The 21,866-nt window shown below is 37.1% G+C and overlaps 2 protein-coding genes across 3 annotated transcripts in view; one reads left to right on the top strand and one right to left on the bottom strand.

Annotated features, from left to right (window-relative positions):
* Positions 1-4,658: 4,658 nt before the first annotated feature.
* LOC131427406 (endoplasmic reticulum chaperone BiP) lies at positions 4,659-9,089 on the bottom strand. Of its 2 annotated transcripts, none has more exons than XM_058590565.1 (2): positions 8,851-9,089; positions 4,659-7,366 (listed from the first exon to the last, which is right to left on the bottom strand). In XM_058590565.1, exon 2 carries the CDS (start codon positions 7,355-7,357, stop codon positions 5,384-5,386), a length of 1,974 nt encoding a protein of 657 aa, XP_058446548.1. In that variant the 5' UTR covers positions 7,358-7,366; positions 8,851-9,089; the 3' UTR covers positions 4,659-5,383. The 2 variants fall into 2 exon arrangements, with proteins under 2 accessions (XP_058446548.1, XP_058446549.1); XM_058590566.1 differs by lacking the exon at positions 8,851-9,089 and adding an exon at positions 8,051-8,150.
* A 12,286-nt stretch (positions 9,090-21,375) lies between these two features.
* LOC131433032 (titin-like) overlaps positions 21,376-21,866 on the top strand; it is a 28,753-nt gene continuing 28,262 nt past the window's right edge. Inside the window, exon 1 of the mRNA XM_058599759.1 lies at positions 21,376-21,583. Coding sequence (XP_058455742.1) covers positions 21,564-21,583 — 20 coding nt within the window. The 5' untranslated portion in view covers positions 21,376-21,563. The remainder of the gene's footprint in view (positions 21,584-21,866) is intronic.

Here is a 21,866-nt window from a genome sequence, read left to right as displayed (position 1 = left end):
AAGCGAAGGGATACTCTTGCTAAGAATTTCGATCATCATCAGTTGAAGATTCTTTGTAACGCAACTAAAAATTCAACAAATAGATAAATTCACGAAAATTGTTGACCATTTGAGGATATCCAAATTTCACGTTTGAATTGGCGTAGCAATAACCTGCACTCCTGTTATTTCGGCGCATGATATTCAAGCTAAATTGGTTAATAAAGAGAATCCCAGACAGTATGGACGCAACAAAAAACCGCTGCCATTCCGCAATGTTTCAGAATCTGTCAATTTTTATGGCTGCGTCCTGTTGTTTACACTCTTCTCTAACCACTTGTGCAGTTGTTTATTTGTTTTCATTAGTTTGTTTCGAAATGCGTGGACTTTCAGCAGAACAACTTCGAAAAATTGTGTACAAATGGTGCACAGAACGCGGACTGTCACTGAGAAAGATAGCAAAAATGAAAGGATCAATCAGGAAGTTCGGTGAGGATAACACCTTTGAGGAAAAAACGGGTCGAAAAAAAGGTCCTGCTAACCCTCAGTTGGATAAACGTATACTGAAGGCGTTCGATCAAAAGAAGACGGTTTCAATTCGGGATGTAGCCAAAAAAGTGGGCACTTCGAAGTCAAATGTTCTTCGTGCTAAAGAACGTTCGAATCTTCGAACTTATAAGAAGCAGAAACAACCAAAACGTAGTCCGAAACAAGAAGCATCGATCAGGCCGAGGGTTCGAAAGCTGTACAATACGATTCTTGCTGGAAATTTGAACTGCATAATCATGGGCAACGAAACCTACGTGAAACTCGATTACAAATCCTTGCCGGGACCACAATATTATACGGTGCGAGAAGGGCAAGTGTTAAACCAGCCCGAGACATCGATTGAAGTCGAAAAATTTAGTAAGAAAGCTACGGTCTGGCAAGAAATTTGTAGCTGCGGTAAGATTTCGAAACCCTTCATCACCACTGCTTCAATGAACAGCGAAATATACATCAAGGAATGTTTACAAAAAACGACTTCTACCCATGATTCGAAGCCACAATGATCCTGTTGTCTTCTGGCCAGATCTTGCTTCTTGCCACTACTCGAAATCAACGGTAGAATGGTATACTACCGAAATTGTCACTTTCGTCCCAAAAGACATGAATCCACCAAATTGCCCACAACTTCAACCAATTGATGAATTTTGGGCATTAAAGGAAGCACATCTTAGGAAACATGTCTCGGCAGCCGAAACCATTCAACAGTTCGAAAAAGATTGGAAAAAGGAAATTTAATGAGGAACGTTCGCAAGAAGGTGCGCCAGCTAGTCTACAATGGCTAAGTAGCAAATGTTGAGAATAATATTCTGTTGTTGTAGTCTAATATTATCAGTATATCGAATAAAATTTGAATAACACTTGTGAATTATTTACAGCGAAATCAAAGTGCGCCCATACTTTCTGAGACAGTCTTGATTTTTTAATCAGTTGCATAATCAGTGGTTTGTGATTGATTTTTGCCTTTCTATATAGAAAGGTATTAGTATTGCTGGAAAAACCGAGTATCGAACGGAGCCTCGGAGACACACTGGTATATACCATTCGACTCAGTTCGGCGAGATCGGAAAATGTCTGTTTGTGTGTGTGCACTTGGCGAACCGCTATTACCGCTCAATTTTCCAAGAGAAGGTTGAACCGATTTTAACAAACTTAGGATCGTTAGAAAGCTACTATTGGTCTATTGATTAAGTTCGAAGATCAAATGGCTATGACTTCTCGTTCCGGAGATATGATGGTATAAGTGACGTGACCGACAAAATACGTTGTTTTTTACCGCTCTAATTTATATATAAGGATGCCAATATTTTGGGATGACCTCTAATTTCTTGAAGCGGTAGTGCCTAAAAGTTTAAGCACCTCGGAAAAAGTCCCCTTGCAAAATTTGAACTAAATCGGATATGGATGAGGAGTGCTGCCCGGTGGTTAAGGTTTGAAAATTTTCGATCTTGAATTGCATGAAACGTCGAGATTTAGTGTCATCTAAAAAAAATTGTTTTTTTTTTTAATCGACTTTCTGGGACTGAGGTTTTTTTGCTTCATCGGAGAACAAAATCCGCTCACTCTTTGGTGTTGCGGTCATCTTTTCGTCTGCTCACGACATCTTTCAAGTCGGACTCGTTTGTGAACTGCAAACAGCTGTCCTGTTTTAAGCTTGTCAAGCTGAAGTCCTACTTCGTGTTCGACGATTTGTTGCATCAATTCACGAAAGATGCTGTTTTGATGACACCTCATCGATACCTCCAAAATTAACTTTTAGAATTTAGTTCTAGAATACAGATTCAAAAGTTAAAACTCTGGAACTGAATACTGACCTGTCTTGATTCTGAAACTATATTTTTGAACAGGTTTTTGACTAGATTTTGAAACTGAAACTGAATCTTAAAAATCAACCGAGAATTTATGTTCGGAATTCGAATCCCAGATTTCTAATTCAGGAACTCTACTTTCAAATTCAAGATATGAATTGGATTCTGGAACTGGAAGTAAATTCTGAACCTTAATTCCGTTTCAGAATATAATTCTAAATTTAGTTCCAGAATTCCTAACTTCAGTTTCAGAATTCAATTCCAGATTCCAGGTTCAAAATGAAGTATGTTGGAACAAAATTCGTAACTTGGATTTTGAAACTTTTGAACGTTTTGTTCTCCGGTTACGTTGGAAGGGTTACGGTTACGGTTTATTTTCATCTAGTAGTTCTCCGTCATGGAGTGTTGCTCATCGCGTTTTGTCGTGAATACGACTTACTTTACTGTGGGGTGCCTCTTCAAAATTAGCCATATGGAAGAATGGGCAAAACTTAATCGTGAATATCTCGACTTGTATTAATGGCAGCAACATAATTCTCTCACTATTTCATCAAAAATATGATCAGGAGTTTAGGATAAAATTTTGAACAGTGTGAGATAACCACAAACAACTCAAAAATTAAGTTTTCTCGAAATTTGAAAACAACGCGGAAAACTCTTTATATTCGCTTGGGTTTTTCGCGCAAGGACGACGATTTGGAGGTAGTCAGGCACATATCTTCAACTGACTGCGTATAAAAGGTGAACCGTGGTCGAAAATCGATCATTTCTTCTTGTGCGTTGGATGGAAGCGGATGTCGTGGGAATGATTTAATCAACCAGCAGAGTGCACCTTCTGCATGGTTAAAAACATCTAACGCTCAGGTCGCAACCCTCATTTGGACTTCAGTCGTCCGGTGAAGCAGATGGCAATGAAAGCAGGCCTTTTGCGTGCTATAAAGCCTCAAACGCTTAGGTCATGCTTTCATTTGGACTTCTATTGTCGGGAGCATCAGTCGTCAATGCTTTTATTTGGACTTCGGTCGTCAGGTGGAGCAGTCGCTAGTAATAAGAGCAAACCTTTTGCGTTGTACAAAACCTCAAACGCTCAGGTCGCAGAGCCAGTTTTCCTTCGAAGAAGATCGATTACATCATCCTGTTAGTGGTCGTTTGCATTGGAGCAAAATACAACGGAAAGTGGACAACAATGTGGGACATTATGCAAAATCAGCTAAAGAACTATAAAGATTGCTTCTTTGTAAATCGAAAATTAAAATTATCTGTGTAGTGCAAATCTAAGATAATTTGATCATTTTTTTTTGCAATTTTCACAGTTCTAAATTCGGAACAGTGTTTAAAATCATTTTTATCCAATCAGTGTTTAATATCTTTGAAATTTATACAATTTGGCTCTTCTGGGATGCCAGAAATTAATCCCGTACAGCATTTTGATAGTATCTTTTACTAAAATATTGAAATCCGAAATGAAATAATCGACATCAAAATTCTCTAATTCTCTAAGTTTGTAGTAAACTTTCTGCAGATTTTCTTTATAAAATGCATAGCACCGGCTCAGAAGCCATTCATTTCGAATTTGGCTGACGTTGTCATCGTGTTCATTATGGTGCGATCGAGGAATCTCCAAGCGAAATACAAAGCTTGTTACCAAGCAAGCGGAAGAAGTAGGAGACTCCAACAGAACACATCAGTTTCGCATTCACGGACAACAGGTCATCCTGGAAATAGAAGACGGAAGTCAGCGGCATCCATCGGAAGTCAATGGTATCCATCGGAATTTGAACTCAACTCGTCCCTCACGAACGCCTCCATAAAAGGTTCTTTTCAGAACCACCATTATTTTATCATGAGGAACTATACTGGTTATTTCGTAATATTTGTGTGTCAGAATGTTTAATGTAACTAATCTGTACTGTAGCCTATCGATCAACTAATTTATATTCGGAAGTATAAAGTAAAAGTGTCAGATTTATTCGTATTCACGACATCCAGCTATGTCTCTGACATTACACACCTGTACTTTTTTTATTTACAACCTGGGTTTGAAGAATCAGTCATGCGCTACAACTAAAAAGCAATTTCAATGATTGGAGGGGCTTCTCTACAACCTGTAACGGTGTAGTCTCGACAATTTGGCTTGTTTACCGCGCTGTCCGGGTGGAAGTAGGCTTCATCGTTCATCACTATGTCGCTTAGAGAAATCTCACCACTGCCTAGCATTTTAGACATCTTGTGGAGCACCTATGAATTTCTTGGTTCTAACTCTTCAAGATGAGACTGGAGACAAATCAAGGATTGTGAAAATGTTCGAATTAGAGAAAAGACAAATTTTCGATGGTATCTATTAGTTATAAAACTTTATTTCATCGTCTCATACAGCAATTGTTTATTTGTTAATCGGTCGCTCATTCACGATTCCAATGCTAATTCTATCCTAGTTTGTGTTGCTCTCAGACTCACTTTCTTTTTGCTTGTGATTCTTACATTTACTTATTGGAAATGAATCATCCACACTTACATACAATCAGTCGATGGTGAGAAAGGAAAAGATTCCAGCAAGAAAACCAGGAAAATTCTTGACTTCAGACTTTCTCAAAGAAAAAAACGATCATTACGTGGGTTGTGACAGTCACAGTCAGTTAGTAGAGCCCGAAGAGTTTCGATTTAAGATGAAGGCAAATGTTTACATTGCCGTGCCATCTTAGCAACAACGAAAAAAAATTATAATAAATTAAACAATTCAACGCTTTGCTCGTATGTGTAGTAGTACTCAGTGTTGTTCTTTAAATTAAACTTTTAATATGTTTTTGTTTCTTCCCATCTGAAAAATGAGATGAGAACCTAACGCGCTTATATCGCAAACATTCGATTCCGTTATCCACTCGCTCATACTGTCGAACTCTTGCTACAGTATTTTCTAATTCGACCGCTTTCGCTAGTACTGAAGGTAGCTCCTAATGGACTACAATCATTCCCTTGTTTACCGTGTTGATCGAGTGGCGAAAGGGCTAGTACAAAGGACAAATATTCTACTCTATACACGAAATAACAGCTCACAGTTCATCCTTGAGATCATCGTCTTCTCCGCCCGCTGGCGGTGGTGCTCCACCACTGCTGGCGTACAGTTTAGCAATGATCGGCTGTACAACGTCTTCAAGTTCCTTCTTGTGCTTTTTGTAGTCCTCTGCTTCGGCATCCTGGTTCTCGTCGAGCCATTTGATCTTTTCGTCAATCACCTCCTCCATCTTGCTCTTGTCATCGTCGGATAGCTTAGCACCCAACTTATCCTTGTCTCCTATCTGGTTCTTTAAACTGTATGCATAGCTTTCCAATTCATTACGAGCTTCGACGCGCTCCTTCAGTTTCTTATCATCATCGGCGAACCGTTCGGCATCCTTGATCATCCGGTCGATGTCATCCGGCGTCAACCGATTCTGATCGTTGGTGATAACAATCTTTTCCCGGTTGCCAGTTCCTTTGTCCTCAGCGGACACCTGCAGAATACCGTTGGCATCGATTTCGAAGGACACCTCAATCTGTGGAATGCCTCGGGGTGCCGGTGGAATACCGGTCAAGTCGAATTTACCCAATAAATGGTTATCCTTAGTCATTGGACGTTCGCCTTCGTACACCTGAATGGTAACAGTATGCTGATTGTCCGAGGCAGTGGAGAAGATCTGTGACTTCTTTGTTGGAATGACAGTGTTACGAGGAATCAATTTGGTCATCACACCTCCGACGGTTTCAATACCCATGGTCAGTGGATTTACGTCCAACAGAACGATGGCTTCCGTATCCTGTTCACCCGATAATACACCAGCTTGAACAGCAGCTCCATAGGCTACGGCTTCATCAGGATTGATGCCACGGGATGGTTCCTTTCCGTTGAAGAATTCTTTCACCAATTGTTGAACTTTAGGAATACGGGTTGAACCTCCCACCAGCACAATTTCATCGACGTCTTTCTTGTTCATGTCAGCATCTTCCAAAACTTTCTGCACCGGTTTCATGGTCGAACGGAACAAATCCATGTTCAGCTCTTCGAACTTAGCACGGGTCAAGGTTTCGCTGAAGTCATCACCTTCATAGAACGATTCAATTTCCACGCGGACCTGATGACTGGAAGACAGAGCACGCTTGGCTTTCTCAACTTCACGACGCAGCTTCTGAACAGCACGGACATCCTTGCGAATATCTTTGCCCTTCTTCTTTTTGTACAGTTTGATGAAGTGATCCATGACACGCTGATCGAAATCTTCACCGCCCAGATGAGTATCTCCGTTGGTGGCAACGACTTCAAACACACCGTTATCGATAGTTAGCAGCGACACGTCGAAAGTTCCGCCACCCAAGTCAAACACCAACACATTCTTTTCACCATCCTTTTTGTCGAGACCGTAGGCAATAGCAGCGGCTGTCGGTTCATTGATGATACGCATCACATTCAATCCGGCAATGACTCCGGCATCCTTGGTTGCCTGACGTTGCGCATCGTTGAAATAGGCCGGCACGGTAACGACCGCATGTGTAACTTTTTTACCCAGATACGCTTCGGCGGTTTCCTTCATCTTGCCCAACACCATAGCGGAAATTTCTTCCGGAGCGAAAACTTTATCACCCTGGCTAGTCGACACCCTGATGTGCGGTTTGGAGTTCTTTTCCACCACCTTGAAAGGCAGCAGCTTGATATCCTGCTGTACGGTCGAGTCGGTGTATTCGCGACCAATTAAACGCTTTGCATCGAACACGGTGTTCTCCGGATTGGTAGTCAGCTGATTCTTGGCAGCATCTCCAATCAGACGCTCACCATCGGCAGTAAACGCTACATAGGACGGTGTGATACGGTTACCCTGATCGTTGGCAATGATTTCGACGCGTCCGTTCTTGTAGACACCGACACAGGAGTACGTGGTGCCCAGATCAATACCGACAACAGTTCCGTAGTCTTGCTCTTTCTTCTCCTCGGCTGCAGTACAAACCAGTACGGCCATAGTGGCCACCAGGGCCAATGGTACCAGCAACTTCATCGTGGGACTCTGAAAGAGACAAATCATGGGAAATTCACATTAGCCATTGGCCGTTAGTTGCATTATGGTCATGTACAATATGGACAATAAAACATCGATTTTGCATGACGCAGACAAATATTTCCACAGCCGTTTCACATAAAACAAATGCTACCAGGGTTAATTTACAATCAACGTGTCCTGATTTAAATTTTCTGAAGATTTTTTCCGCGACAAATACAAAAGAGAAATCGCTGAACAATGAAAAGAGTAACTGTTCAATAGAATAAGAAATCGAAGTAGGTAGGAGAAGCGTTGCGTGAATAAAAATGGGCCACGTCAGACAATGTTCTCTTGGGATAGTTTTCGATCCTCCTCTTTTGCGTCAATGCTGTCATGACTACGGTGAGACTATTCTTCGGCACATTGAAATCCGGGGAAACTTTGTGCTGTTTTAAACTTAATTTGAAAGAAAGGCTTTCTTTGATCCACCTCTATTGTGCAATTGGTGCCACATGAAAAATATACCGTTAGTACCTTTGACCTAATTTTTTTCTGAAAAGGTGTGACCCAAAAAACGGTCGAGTCCGGTTTGATTAACAACACTAAAATCACTGTAGAAAACACGATTTCACTTTTGATTTCGTAGGCAGAAGAATATTGACACAATTTATTTTCCCTGAAAAGATCTGAATAATTAGATGAAAAGTCTACCTAGAAAAATCCTGTTACTTCTCCAAGCTCTCGAATCAAACAGGCAGACACGACTTTCAATCGTCTACAGGCGAGTTGAACAGCGGCCGAGAGAAAAAAGAACACGTCAACCTTTTCTCTCTCTGCTGATTTTTTGAATGTATTAGTGAACGGGTATTTTCCATTCGATTGTGGATAGTAAAACATGTCGGCGGTAACTAGGGATGCCTTCAACAATCGATACTTGGCACACATGATGAGGGTATAGAATATTTCATATTGGTTTATAAATTCATCCATTTACAACGTGTGTCAAAACGATATTCTACATATTTTTGAATTAAAGCAAAAATCAATGTTTATATATTGTCAAAAAATCTATTTCATGTTTTAAGGTTTTTCGCTGATTTTAGTCTTTTTTGCAGTTTTGAACAACAAAATTCTAGAAAATGTTGATTTTTGTATCGCGCTAAAATGTCACACAAGTTTTGTTCTGAATTATAGCAAATTTCAGTCTTTACCTAAATTTGACAAATAAAAAAATAGCTTTCTTTTTCCAAAATGTCAATCTCATTTCAAAGAAGCACAATTCGATGCCTGTCTTCGTTTTCCAAAGTAGTGGTAAAAGCGGATATACCATTCATGCGCACAAACACTTTTTTGTGATAGCGGAAAAATTTCTAGAATCAAATTGCACATAACGAAAGCTCCACTGATAAAACCGAGAATAAAACTTAAATCGAACACCGATTCACTACCTGTATTGATTTGCGTTAAACTAATGATTTACCAATGTCAGAATCAGAGGTAAATGAACTTACATTCCCAGTTTAATTCACTGGTCTATCACGATGAAAAAACACAAAACTTTCGTTTTTTTGCTTCCTAAATCCAAACTTGGAAGACGATTGGCAGATCCCGTTATACTGCACTCTTATTTGCACCGTAAAATAATTTACTTTCTTTTAATCAATCTTTCGCAAAACAGTTGTCACTTGTTTCAAGTTCACCAAAAGCTCTGTACTTCTCTGTTGCTCAAATGATACTACACAGTCCGGTTGCTTCGTCGATTAAATAAATCCTACCGTCTCTCTGGGAACAACGTAGCGTAGCCGGTTTTCGTGGACCAATCGGAGTGCACCACGACCGGCAGAAATGTGAGTGCGTGGTGTTCAACAGCACGGTCGAATGAGAGAACATATGCCTGGGAGAGTGTGTCTAGCAGGAGATTATCAATGAACGTATGCATGAATGGAACGGAGAATTGAAGGACAGAAATGTTTCGAGAAGGCAACATAATATTTGGTTGTTTTTTAAACTATTATCTGGTGCAACGTTGCTTATTGTTGCATCTCAATTTCTTTTAAAAATTGCATGAAGCCACGTAAGTAGTCTTTCTAAATGAAGGACAACTTGTAGGTCACCGAACTCAGGGAAACTTCTCTAAAGTTCTCAAAGAAAGTAGTTTCCAGTTGTTCATCAAAACGTATGGAACTATACGAAAATAAAAAATGCTGAAGTAAGAAGCGACACGAAGGAAAGTGGAACAAAATCATTCTGGAATGATAACGAACGATTTTCACTTTTCAAAATTTGTCTCAAATTCAAGTTGAAATAATATCCGAAAAATCGTTCTTTGATGCATAGATTATCTATTGATGATTATTGAGTTTGTCATAAATATAAAGTCTATTTCAAGATCTAGTTTTTCATGAAAGGGTATTTAAATAATAATATCGATGAATGTTTTGGAGTTGGGATTTATCAGTTTTTTTAAAGCTTCGACGACGACGCTTTACAATCTACTCAAATTTTCCAATCACAGCAAGACGAACACAGATTAGTCTGACAAACAATATTCTTAAAAGATAATGTGAGCGATCCCGATATAAGTATTAGATTTAAAATCAATACGATTTGCGATTTAATTGCGTTAACATAGATTCAAAACTGGTTACAAACGTCATTCTGTTTAAATATAATCCTCATCCCAGTTAATTAGTTGTTTCATTGAGACAAATAAACAACTGTTGCATCAAGATAAAATGACTGAATTTTAGTCATTGCATTGATATATTACATAGCTTGTATATACGAGAAAAAGGCCAAAATTTTTCAGTTTATTTTGTTCAATGCAGATCTAAATCTTTCCGCCCAATGTAGTCGAAAAATCGAAAAGCGATAACTAAATAAACAGTTAAAAGTTCAAACGAACTTTGAACTCTGCCCAGTAGCCAAGTGATGAGACTAGTGTGTAAGATGACCAGTAGGGTGGAACAAGGTTGTATGGGAAGAAATGAAAAGGTTAATTTTCTCGCTCCAAGAAACTTTTCGTGTTCCTTTTGGGTCTGTTAGGAACTATGGCACAGACTAACAGACATGACAGTATGAGTAAATTCTTATAAAAATAATTTTTCGTAATGCACTAGTTCCACCTATATTGTATTGCGCGAACTATTTACTATCGGTACACCCCTTGTGTTACGTAAAAGTTTTTTTACTAGTTGGTTTCCCCTCGTTTGTCAACACCGATCAGCTGCTTGCAGGGATGCCTGATTTCATCAAAATTTTTGAAAATGAATCGTCACAATAAATTATTGGATTACGTTGATAATATATTTAACTTTTTCGCGATGTTGGAAGGTAACCATTTATTTGACTCAACGTTGTTCATCTAGACTATTTTTTAATGTGTTGGTAGTTTTCACCCGGAATTAAGTGGCGACAGACCAGAAGCAAGTGAATATTGTAACAAAACGGGTTCGATTTTGTATTGCGTTGGAGGATGAGAAGTAGGCATAATTCTGTATATAGTTTTGGCAATATGTATTAAATCTGTATCCTGCATGAAATTCGCATGGACGTATACAAATCAATACATTACAGGTAATTCTGCATGAATGGCAACTCTGTTGGTAAATGAAAAAAATAAACACAGTATAGATGACAGACAGGATGTTTTTGATAGGGTAACGTGGCGCCATCATGACACATGTGAGTACTGTCCCAAATAAAGGAATATTCGAAATGACCGTTAAAATGATTGAAGAATCTAATTTGAGTGTCCTGTCTGTTAGTCTGTGACTATGGCTCACTCAGTGAAACTATATTTTCGCGCCCGAGGTTCACAGTTTGTTGTAGATTCAGTATGAGAAAATTGTTTTTCAAAAAAGAAATCGTCTGAACGTTTCCGTATGGACTCTAAAAACCAGTGAATGTGTATTTTCGTTGGAAACTTAACGAAGAGGAAGACAACTTTAAAAAATTACAAAATAATCCGATGTTTGTGGAAAAAGTTATTAAACGAAAACCGATACAAAATCCGAACAATGGCTCATTCCTCAATATATCTACAACCACTGCTGCCGGCAATATCTAGATGATTGTTTTTGTCGTGAATACGACTTACTTTACTATAGGGTGCCTTTTCAAAATTTACGCTCTGAGAGAGTGATAGGTTTTTGATCGTGAATATCTCTTGTTGTATCTAACGAATCAACACAATTTTTGCTACATGCCATCGGAAATATGATCACAATTTTATGAAAAAATTTTCAGTTGTGTGACATAATCTCAAATAATTAAAAATTAAACTTTTCTGAAATGTTTGGTATAAACGAGTATCAAAGAGAATAATTCATAAGGCGCGTTTGCCTTTCTCGTATTTTTAAAGCTCATAGCTCAGTGATCTGTGAAAGGATTTATATAATCTAACTACCAATAGAATCGAAATTTTTCACCTTAAGCGTGTAAAGAAAAAGCATTGAAGTATTTCAATAGTACACTATTGAAAAACCTGTCTCATTTGACCCATGTCAACACCAGCCAATCAGAACGCGTTCTGAGGAAGAGAATAAAATATTTGCTGCTGTACAACAAATCGTTCGAGAAAATGTTCCGAACAGTGTTTAATATCGTAGTGAGTTCCACAATTTGGTCCTTCTGAAGTTTCTTTCAATGAAATGCAAATCCGAAATGAAATAATCGAAATTAAAATTCTTTATGCGCTATTTTTAAAGCCTATAGGACCGCCCATTATTGAAAAAGTTACAACCAAAATCACGTGAAAAGAAACCTCTTAACAAAAATTGGATCAGTTTTCATTCTATCGCCACTGCGAGCAGATGTATTTTGTGTCGTTTGCAAAGCTAGTTTCGCTTCCGACAAGAGCGATTACGTCACAGCTACCAGTCATTTGCATTTGTGAAAAAACAACGGTGGAGAGCACACAAAATCAGCCGTTCTAATGGCTCTAAAAGTTTTCTAAACAACTACTAGGATTTCTTGCTCGCAAATCGAATCGAAATATCCTCAGTTTAGTGCAAATCTAGAACTGTTTGATTTGATTTTTGCACTTTTCGCTGTGTGAAATTCACAGTAATCTAAATCAAGTGAAGCCTTCTTTGTTTTTGCGAACAATGTGAAAAAGGGGAATGGTTGCATAATTCATACAATTGATCAACTAATTGATATTCGGAAGTATTAAGGAACATGTCAGTTGTTTTCGTATTCACGACATCCAGTTATGTCTCTGACATTACCCACCCGTCTTTTTTTCTAAAAATTCAGTTTTACCATACTAAATCCCATATAAACTTTAAACCTCGGGCGCAAAAATATAGCTTCACCGGACGAGTTAAAATTTTGCATAGTTCCTATGACACCAAAAAAGAACACGAAAAGTTTGGTGAAGCTGAAATCTAAATTTCCCCACCCTAATGACCAGCGAGGTACGCTGTTTCAATATTTTTCAATTATGTTTCCGCTTAGGAACTACAAATAACTGAAAATTTAAAAGCTTACATTTTGAGCCAAAACTGAGTAAAACAGTCGTCGATATTTTAAAAAAGTTATGAGAAAAAATTTATTTGGTATACATAGTCAACACTAAAATCAAGTCAATCAGTTGACTGATCATCTGAATCGTACGTAAAACAGTTTGAGCGTTTCATCATGATAACAAACTAATTTGTAAATGGCGAATGTAATTTTCTGGTTGTAAGTGAGCTGTCAGAAATATCAATTGAAAATTTAAACATTAAGAGTATGCTAAAAAAAAAAAAATTTAGTGATTAAGAGTATGGTTTGGAACCAGTGGCGTATTCAGAGGGCATTCGTCCTGGGCGCAACGTTTTTCGGGGACAGCCAAACAATTAATTGAGGACCTATTTTCGGTTGTAAAATCAAGCGATCGTTTTGTTTTTGCTAAATGGTGGCGGGAAACCATGTTTTCCCCGGGCACTAATTTTCCTAGACACGCAACTGTTTGTAATTGACATGGTCTAATCAAGCGAAATATTTAGATATAGCCAGTGTTGGAATAATCATGATCAGAAAAAGTTCATTTCTTTATCACTCGTTAAAAATCAGTGCAAGAGATTTTCTAAAACAAAATCATTACTGAAAAATTCGAAATAGAAATCAGAGATGTCTATCTCCTCTGTGTGACGAAGAGCAAGCAAAATTTCTCCCCTCGCACTGACAACTTCAACGAGAGCTCTTCTCTTTCACATAAATACACCACTGTTGTATAAAGTGTGCACGCATCATGAGTGCGTTTGTTTATTTCCTTTTACCTCTTCCACTGAATCGCACCAAAGTGCTAGAGCATTAGCTAATAAATTCTCTGAGGTGGATGCAGATACTTTCACAGAGGTGTACACGCCGGTGAGCACTCTGCTGTATGGTTTGCGTAGAAGAAGCGTGGACACGCAAAATCAGCAAAATAAAACAATTTATCGTAAAATCTTCGGTTTTCCTTGCAAATTTTTCATAGCAACGCCAGATCTACTCTCTATTAATTGTAGTTCACAGAAGTGTTCGCTCACCATCACGCGCCAGTGGTCACTTGGGTGTATTTAGACGAGAGCGCGTGTGAGCGATTCATGCGAAGAGAATGTGTTTCACTCGCACCAGCTGCTTTAACCACAAGCACACACTCAAATGCTGTCTATTCGACACTGAGAAGAAGTGCGCTTTCCTCTTTGTGCGGTGCTTCGTTTTTTGCATCCTCGGTGTGGACAAGAATCTGACTCCAGCGTGTATCACTCTGGTGAAATACCATCTCTGATAGTAATTATAGCGACAAAAGGCTGTTTTAATTACAGCTGGTTGATTACACTGCACTATTTAGATCAAACCTAATAGGACGTTATTTAACATGAATTTGATTTATAGAAGTAACTGAAGCGCAGCATTTTGCATGTCTCAAACACACAACAGCTGCAGTATTCGAATGACGCGTTTGAATTGGTGTAGCCGTAACCTTTGCTCCTGCTACTTCTGCGAATGATATTGAAGCTGAATTGGGTAATATTATTTTATCAGCTGTATAATATGCTTTGTGATATTGATGCACCTTACGCGCATATACGTTTTACACCTTTTCAAAATTTACTCTGCACAAGAATGGGTAGAATTCAATCGTGAATATCCTTTGTTTTACTTAACGCAATAACATATTTTTTTCTTCATAACATCGGAAATATGTTCAGTAAATTTTGTTAAAAGACATTGCACTCCGTTGCAAAACAAAAAAGTGTTCTGTAAATAGCAGAAACTTTACGTCTGCTTAGCAATTTTGTGGAAAGAGCAAAATAGTGTCGTGACGTTTGCGATCAAATAAAGATGAAGCTTGGGAAGAACCGACTACACAATTTGAAGCAGCTTGTTCGCCGAGTTCACAAAGTTAGGTGGTCGTTTTCAGACGAATACGAGCAAAATCTTGATTAAAGTTTGCCTCGAAGATGTCGAGCCATTGATAACGCTGAAGGGGATTGAACTTGCTATTAATGTACCTATTTGCATGTGAGTTTTTGATCTAATTAAACAATATTCAAAAGTATTTTCAAATTGAGTCTTTTCATTTTCTCACAACCGTGACCTCGCTCTTATGTAACAGACTGTATGTGAAAAAGGTGCTTAATCCACCTAGCAGTGAGATAATAACTTTTTTTTATCAATCCGCATGTTTTTTTTTCATGAATATTCTTCGGTGTTTCAGTTTTCATTACATTATTCTAATGTCCGTCGTTTTAAGTGGCAATTTGATATTTTAATCACTCATTACTCTGTAATGTCGATACTGCAAATCGGATCGAATGTGAATCTAAAAGTGTAACAATCGATTAAACATTCCATGATATGTCGAAGTAATTTCCACTTTAGAGTTTAGGGTAATTTAAGGTACTTCCAGAGCCGGTATTCAGAAACCAGCATAACCCAAACCGATTCGTATGGCCATATGACGAATAAATTGCAATATTTTTGAGTCCAACTTTAAAGCTTTTTGGGATTGTCATCTTCTATATCGCTTTGAATTTTAAAAATTCATCATCCTACAATTCCAGAATCGGAAGTCAGAATTGGATAAAATTGGATTTATTTAAATTTGAACTTTTGTTTCTGAAATTCGATTTGGCTTTTTTTTTGTTAAGAAAACGATTGAGCACCTGAGTAGCTGTATAGTTTACATTTGTTTCAAAATGTTTAAAAATCAATGTAGACATCTTTGAGAAATCGTAGTGCGAATTAAATCCGAATCGAAAACTGATTACCACTAAAAATGAAATAAGTTTATTTGATTATCGACTATCCAAATCTGCTAACCCGATAAACCAGATTAATTTATGTGAAATAGACATTTTTATACTATCTCCGAAACCGGCAGTTGGATCTGACTGAAAAACAAGATGTTTTATAGAATCTTAAAACTTTTCATTTGAATCTTAGATGATTCATGACATTATGCCGTTTTTCATTGAAAAACACTGGTGGCGTGGATTACTCTGGTTTTGCACTTTCGAGCAGAAATGCAACATTTTGACGGTGTTTCATTGCCATTTCTGCTCGAAAGTGCAAAACCAGAGCAATCCACGCCACCAGTGTTTTTCAATGAAAAACGCCATTAGATTTCATTTGAATCTTAGATCGGTTCAGCCATCTACGAGAAAAATAAGTTACACAGTTTTAATTTCGTTTTACATATAATCCTGTAGTTCCGGAACCAGAGGCCGGAACCAAACATAATTCAGGAACCTTGTTTGGGAGTATACGACTTTTCATATGAATCTGAGTTCGTAGAAAACGGTTGAGTCATCTCCGAAAAGATTGAGTGAAATTATTTGTCACACACGCATTTGGTGATCTCGACGAACTGATTCGAATGGTATATGGCTGTTATGTTCTTCCAGAATTTATTGCTGTAAGTAGTTTAAATCAATATAATTATGGAATTCCTTTCAACTCGTAAATTCTGCCATCATCTGGTTTACATATGGCATATTCGAACGATTATGTTGCCAAAAACGAACCGTGCTATAATCAGTCCGAGGCAAAATATCATGCTGTACACAGAATACAAATATACAGGTTTTATGTTGCTCCCAAGCATTTCTTTGCCAGACAGCGCTCAAAACTTCTACTGCTGGAATAGGGGAAAAAGTCGATTACACAATCAAAATCGGTCCAGCCATCTCTGAGATCTCGACCTCTTAGTTGACAACACACATACAGACACACACACATACACACACACGGACATTTGCCCAGTTAGTCGAGCTGAATCGATTGGTATATGACATTCGGCCCTCGGAAAAATTTTCTAAAGTTTGAGCGAATTTTATACCTATTTTATATATATATATATATATATATATATATATATATATATATATATATATATATATATATATATATATATATATATATATATATATATATATATATATATATATATATAAAGGTAAAACCCCTTGGTTACAACCAGTGTTGGTGATTTCCGATAATTTGACAGAAGCTGCTCGATATTTATCTATATTACATACAACATTTTCAATCCGGTAGAAGATGCTACAAGAACTCGTATCTCTCAATGCATGAACCGTGCGAAAGAATTTTTCTACATTTCTTCTCTCCACTTCATACTCTGAGTTTTTCACGGTCCTTAAAAAAATTACAGTCTGATAATGATCGGTTATGTGTGAAATTTACCAAGAGAGAATCGCAAGTTGACAATCGCAGAAAATCGAATCGATGATTCGACATGATGATTCTCATACTAGGTTGCAATATTTTAAAACCCTTGTGTGGAGTATTCACATACATTTTATAGCCAACTTATATAAAGATTATATGCACATAGTTAGAATAAGCAGCAATAGTAAAATGATTCTATCGCAATTATCCACTGCCCGTACAAAATCGGATCGCGAAACGAGAATAAGCGACCGTTTGTTGCTTCAGAGAGAAATCCCACAGAAGCGAGCTAACTTTTGATTCTCAGACAGGTCATCGAGAGAAATTCGCTCTCGCATTGGTGTCCATTCTACGTTTCACGCCGTTTTTTTTGTTGCTGCGATGATATCCGTCTCTCTTTGATGGCACTGATTGAATCGTGTGAAGAGTTGCTAGAGAGCGTTCTTTGATACGATAAAAGCCATCCTTGGTTACAACTAAAATAATATTTTACTATTATTTCTCATAGATTCCAGAGAAAAACATCAGCGAATTCGGTAGAATCGATTTAGAGCTAGATCACGAGAGAAACAAAAGTCCCTAAATCTGTGCGGGTGGTAGAAAGTTTCACATCTGATGTGTCGAAAACGCCCAACTGAACGCATTGAACGTTACACGATAACAAGTACCGAACATAACGAACAAATCACCGATGGCACTTGTCGTGTACATTAGAATCTCCATTCACAAACAGAGGCGGAACATATAGATAATTTATAGTAGTTATAGAATTCTTAAAGTTGAAGATGGGGCTTTCGGATTTTTGACGTTCTTTCAAATAGCTATATAACTTGTATTTTTTTAGACGAATCTGACAAGCAATTTTGTTAAAATAATGTCAAATTAATTCCCAACCTTGATATTAGATGGTGACAAACGAATCGAAAATCCTAGATCAGTGGTCTACCGAGGAAAATTGGCGCCTGGGGCAAAGTAAGAGATTTGCGCCCCAACGTTGGTTTAGTGAGCAAAATAAAAACTTCTTCTCCGGAAAGCTGACTTGGGCGAACAAAAAAAGGTCCCAAGGATTACTTTACTGCCCCCTAAAATAGTTGCGCCCGGGGCGAATGTCCCCACATTTGATTTATGAAACACGCAACTTACTGGATTATGCATAGGGATGTCGTAATATCGATCGAGTAATCGATTAATAACCCAGATAAACGAGTAATATTTAATCGATTAGCTTAAAACTAATATTCGATTATTGAGCTAATCGAATAGTTAAAAAATTCCCATAGTAATAATCGAATGAATAATCGAGTAATCGATTAATAACCTAGACAATCGAATAAATTACAACCGATTATGTCGTGCCGCTGACGAGGAGGTGTTGCCTCTTGCTTGCGTTTCGGAGCCATTATATTATCAAAATTATAATTTATATTATCAAAATTATACTCGATTATTAAATAATCGAGTAATTCGAAATTTCCGACATCCCTAGTTATGCATTAAACAGCTTCTGAATACCAAGTCCATTCAAACCTACACTCAGAAAAACATTACAGTAACCGCAACCTGTTCCTCATGGTCATTTCAACTATGCACTCTAATAAGAGTAACGACCATGATATCAGATTATTTACCATCTGTATTGTAACAGAAACTAGAACAAAAAATCTACAACTTGACTATACTATTTGTCTTAATGACTTTTCTGGAGTGGTAATGCTGACAATCATTAAAATAAGAACAAAAAAGTCCCAATGATATTTACAAGTAAGATGAAATTGAACTTTCGGTCACCATAAAGTTGAGAAGTGATATAGTTATGAGTTTATGACTACCATGTGAGTAAGTTCTTTTTCAGAATATGATCATGTTACCATGAATAAACATATAGTTGGATAGAGATTGTCAAGTTTGAAAGCACTATACATATTGCTCATATCAACATAATTTATGTAGAAAGAACATCGTCGTATGGTATTTTTCAACCGACTATGTATTTTCTCAGTGCGAATATACAAATTGTCAATCAACGCGTTTGCTTGTTTTAGTGTCACATAAAACTTAATGACAGCGACAGATTTCATATTCCGTCGTTACGATATCTTTAAAAATTGTTAAATTTTGTAATAGTGCGCAATTGGGCTTGGTTGATTTTGGTTGTGGTAAAAAACCCTTCTGGTTTATTATACGATCGATTTTATAACAGAAACAAAAAGGAAATATTAAAACAAAAAAGAGCAACGAGTTAGTGATTTTGATTCCCTACAGGGATCATAAAACAAACTCTTGCGCTAACAAGTGAAGGTAAATTTATTGCTAGAATATTCAAAAATTGGCTCAGAATCAGACTTTTCATCAGGCTAGAGAAAGGAAAATATGGCAGGTTTTAATGTTTTCTGTGTTATTCTTGTATCAAAATTTTAATTAATATAACTTTTGAACATTTTACATGTTTGAATGATCTTCACTATTGTCAAAATAACCATAGTTCCGTGTTTCGAAAGAACCAGAAGTGAAATATCAAAAATAATATGGCACTTGTTTAAACTATAAGTACAATGTAAAAATAAGATGTTAACATGGTTTGGCTGAACATTCCAATTCTAGTAGTTATTCATCCAATATGGAGTTCAATATTACTATTCTAGAACCAAAACCATTCATAGTAAAAGTGAGCTAGCATATTGTTAACACCATCTGATTTTATTGTGCTCTCAAAACCATCACATTCGTATGGTTAATCTAACCTCCCATATGGTAACTGTTACCACAGACTAACAGACATGACAGTATGAGTAAATTCTAATAAAAATAATTTTTCGTGATGCACTAGTTCCACCTATATTGTACTGCGCGAACTATTTACTATCTGTACACCCCTTGTGTTATGTAAAAGTTTTTTTACTAGTTGGTTTCCCCTCGTTTGTCAACACCGATCAGCTGCTTGCAGGGATGCCTGATTTCATCAAAATATTTGAAAATGAATCGTCACAATGATTTATTGGATTACGTTGATAATATATTCAACTTTTTCTTGATGTTGGAGGGTAACCATTTATTCGACTCAAATTTGTTCATCTAGACTATTTTTTATTGTGTTGGTAGTTTTCACCCGAAATTAAGTGGCGGCAGACCAGAAGCAAGTAAATATTGTAGCAAAACGGGTTCGATTTTTTATTGAGTTGGAGGATGAGAAGTAGGCGCAATTATGTATATAGTTTAGGCAATATCAAAGATAAACTCAAGATAGAGTAGTCTGCGATTTCTTAGGTATCATTTGAATAGGACCCCTCGATGAGCTCGGTTCACTGTCAATTTGAGTATTTTGAAGCAAAACAACAAGTGTCTGATCACTAGATGCGTCGTAACTATGACAATGATTGTTTATGTTTGGAAAAATATCAAGTTACAGTATGAACGATATTGAGAAATTTCGCTTTATATCAGTGATTCTTAGAATAAGAAAGTGAAAACTACTTAGAACCATTGTCTAGAATTTATTTAGTTTGTTATAGCCTCATCCCATGAAGCATCAGTTGTGGCAAGAAATCATTATATGCTGAATGTAAACATATGTGTGCTTCCTTTCTAACTTGTATTGTTTCCATGGCATTTTGTCGGAACTAGTCGACGCTTGTTAACGGAGGGTCAATAAAATTACATTATTACTGAACCAACTGGTTCACGATTACTGACCCAACATTTTTCAATGAAACGTATGGAACATTGTAATCTTCAGTTTATCTTTGGCAATATGTATTAAATCTGTATCCTGCATGAAATTCGCATGGACGTATACAAATCAATACATTACAGGTAATTCTGTATGAATGGCAACTCTGTTGGTAAATGAAAAAAATAAAGACAGTCTAGATGACATTCATCATGTTTTTGATAGGGTAACGTGGCGCCATCATGACACATGTGAGTACTGTCCCAAATAATGGAATATTCGAAATGACCGTTAAAATGATTGAAGAATCAAATTTGAGTGTCCTGTCTGTTAGTCTGTGCTGTTACCATAATATTTTTCTGTGTGAAAATGTAAAGTCTAAAATATTCAGATAACTGTGATGTTATTATTGTTTGAGTGTAAAACATGTGTTAAACACAATAAATTAAAGAACATGTTTCAAATTATCGAAAATTTCGTATCTTAACTTAGTGTAGAAGCAATAAAATTTGCATTTGAAACAGCATGGAATAGGTTTTATAATAACCGAACGTCAAATTAATGGTTCACTTCACTTGAGTCTGTCGTGTGTACTTCTATCAGTGTATGATGTGATTTTTTTTGAGTGGGTGCTAGCAAAAGTTCCATTTTCCATGGCGTTCCTTAATAGTGGGTATCAACGGAAAAAAGAGGAAAAGAAGATTCTTACATAGTCAACGCGAAAGAAGTGTGTCTCATAAAAGAAATGCGAAGAACTTTAAATGTTGAATTCTAATGAAAATGTAAGATTGTAGCTTTGCATCGTTTGTTGAAGTTGATTTCGCTTGCTTATTTGAAGCACCCACATCTAATTGCTAGTGGTGATAATTTGAAAGTGAAAATAATTCCAAAATGTCCGAGTTGAATCCACGGTAAGTCATTGAAAAAGGCTTCCCTTTAGTCAAAGCGTATGCCCACTCGGTGTTTTCAACTAATGGATTGATTATGAAAACGCTAGTGTTAGTGAAATAGAATTCGAGCATCGTGCGATGTTGACTTTTTGTTCTTTTTAAATTGTTTCATTGCTCAATTTACTTGTTACAAGTTTGTTCAAGTAAAACAGCATCATTCGGGAATCGATTTTGTAAAACGAGTTTTATCGGCAGATTTGTTTTGATACTGAAAATTCGCCTCACTCGCTCTTATACTATCACC

Source organism: Malaya genurostris, chromosome 2 (genome assembly GCF_030247185.1).
Source record: "Malaya genurostris strain Urasoe2022 chromosome 2, Malgen_1.1, whole genome shotgun sequence".
NCBI classification, from domain to species: domain Eukaryota; kingdom Metazoa; phylum Arthropoda; class Insecta; order Diptera; family Culicidae; genus Malaya; species Malaya genurostris.
This window is presented reverse-complemented; position numbering and strand designations above follow the sequence as displayed.

Coding starts and splice junctions, on each gene's coding strand:
- LOC131427406 (XM_058590565.1), bottom strand. CDS start 7,357: ATGAAGTTGCTGGTACCATTGGCCCTGGTGGCCACTATGGCCGTACTG.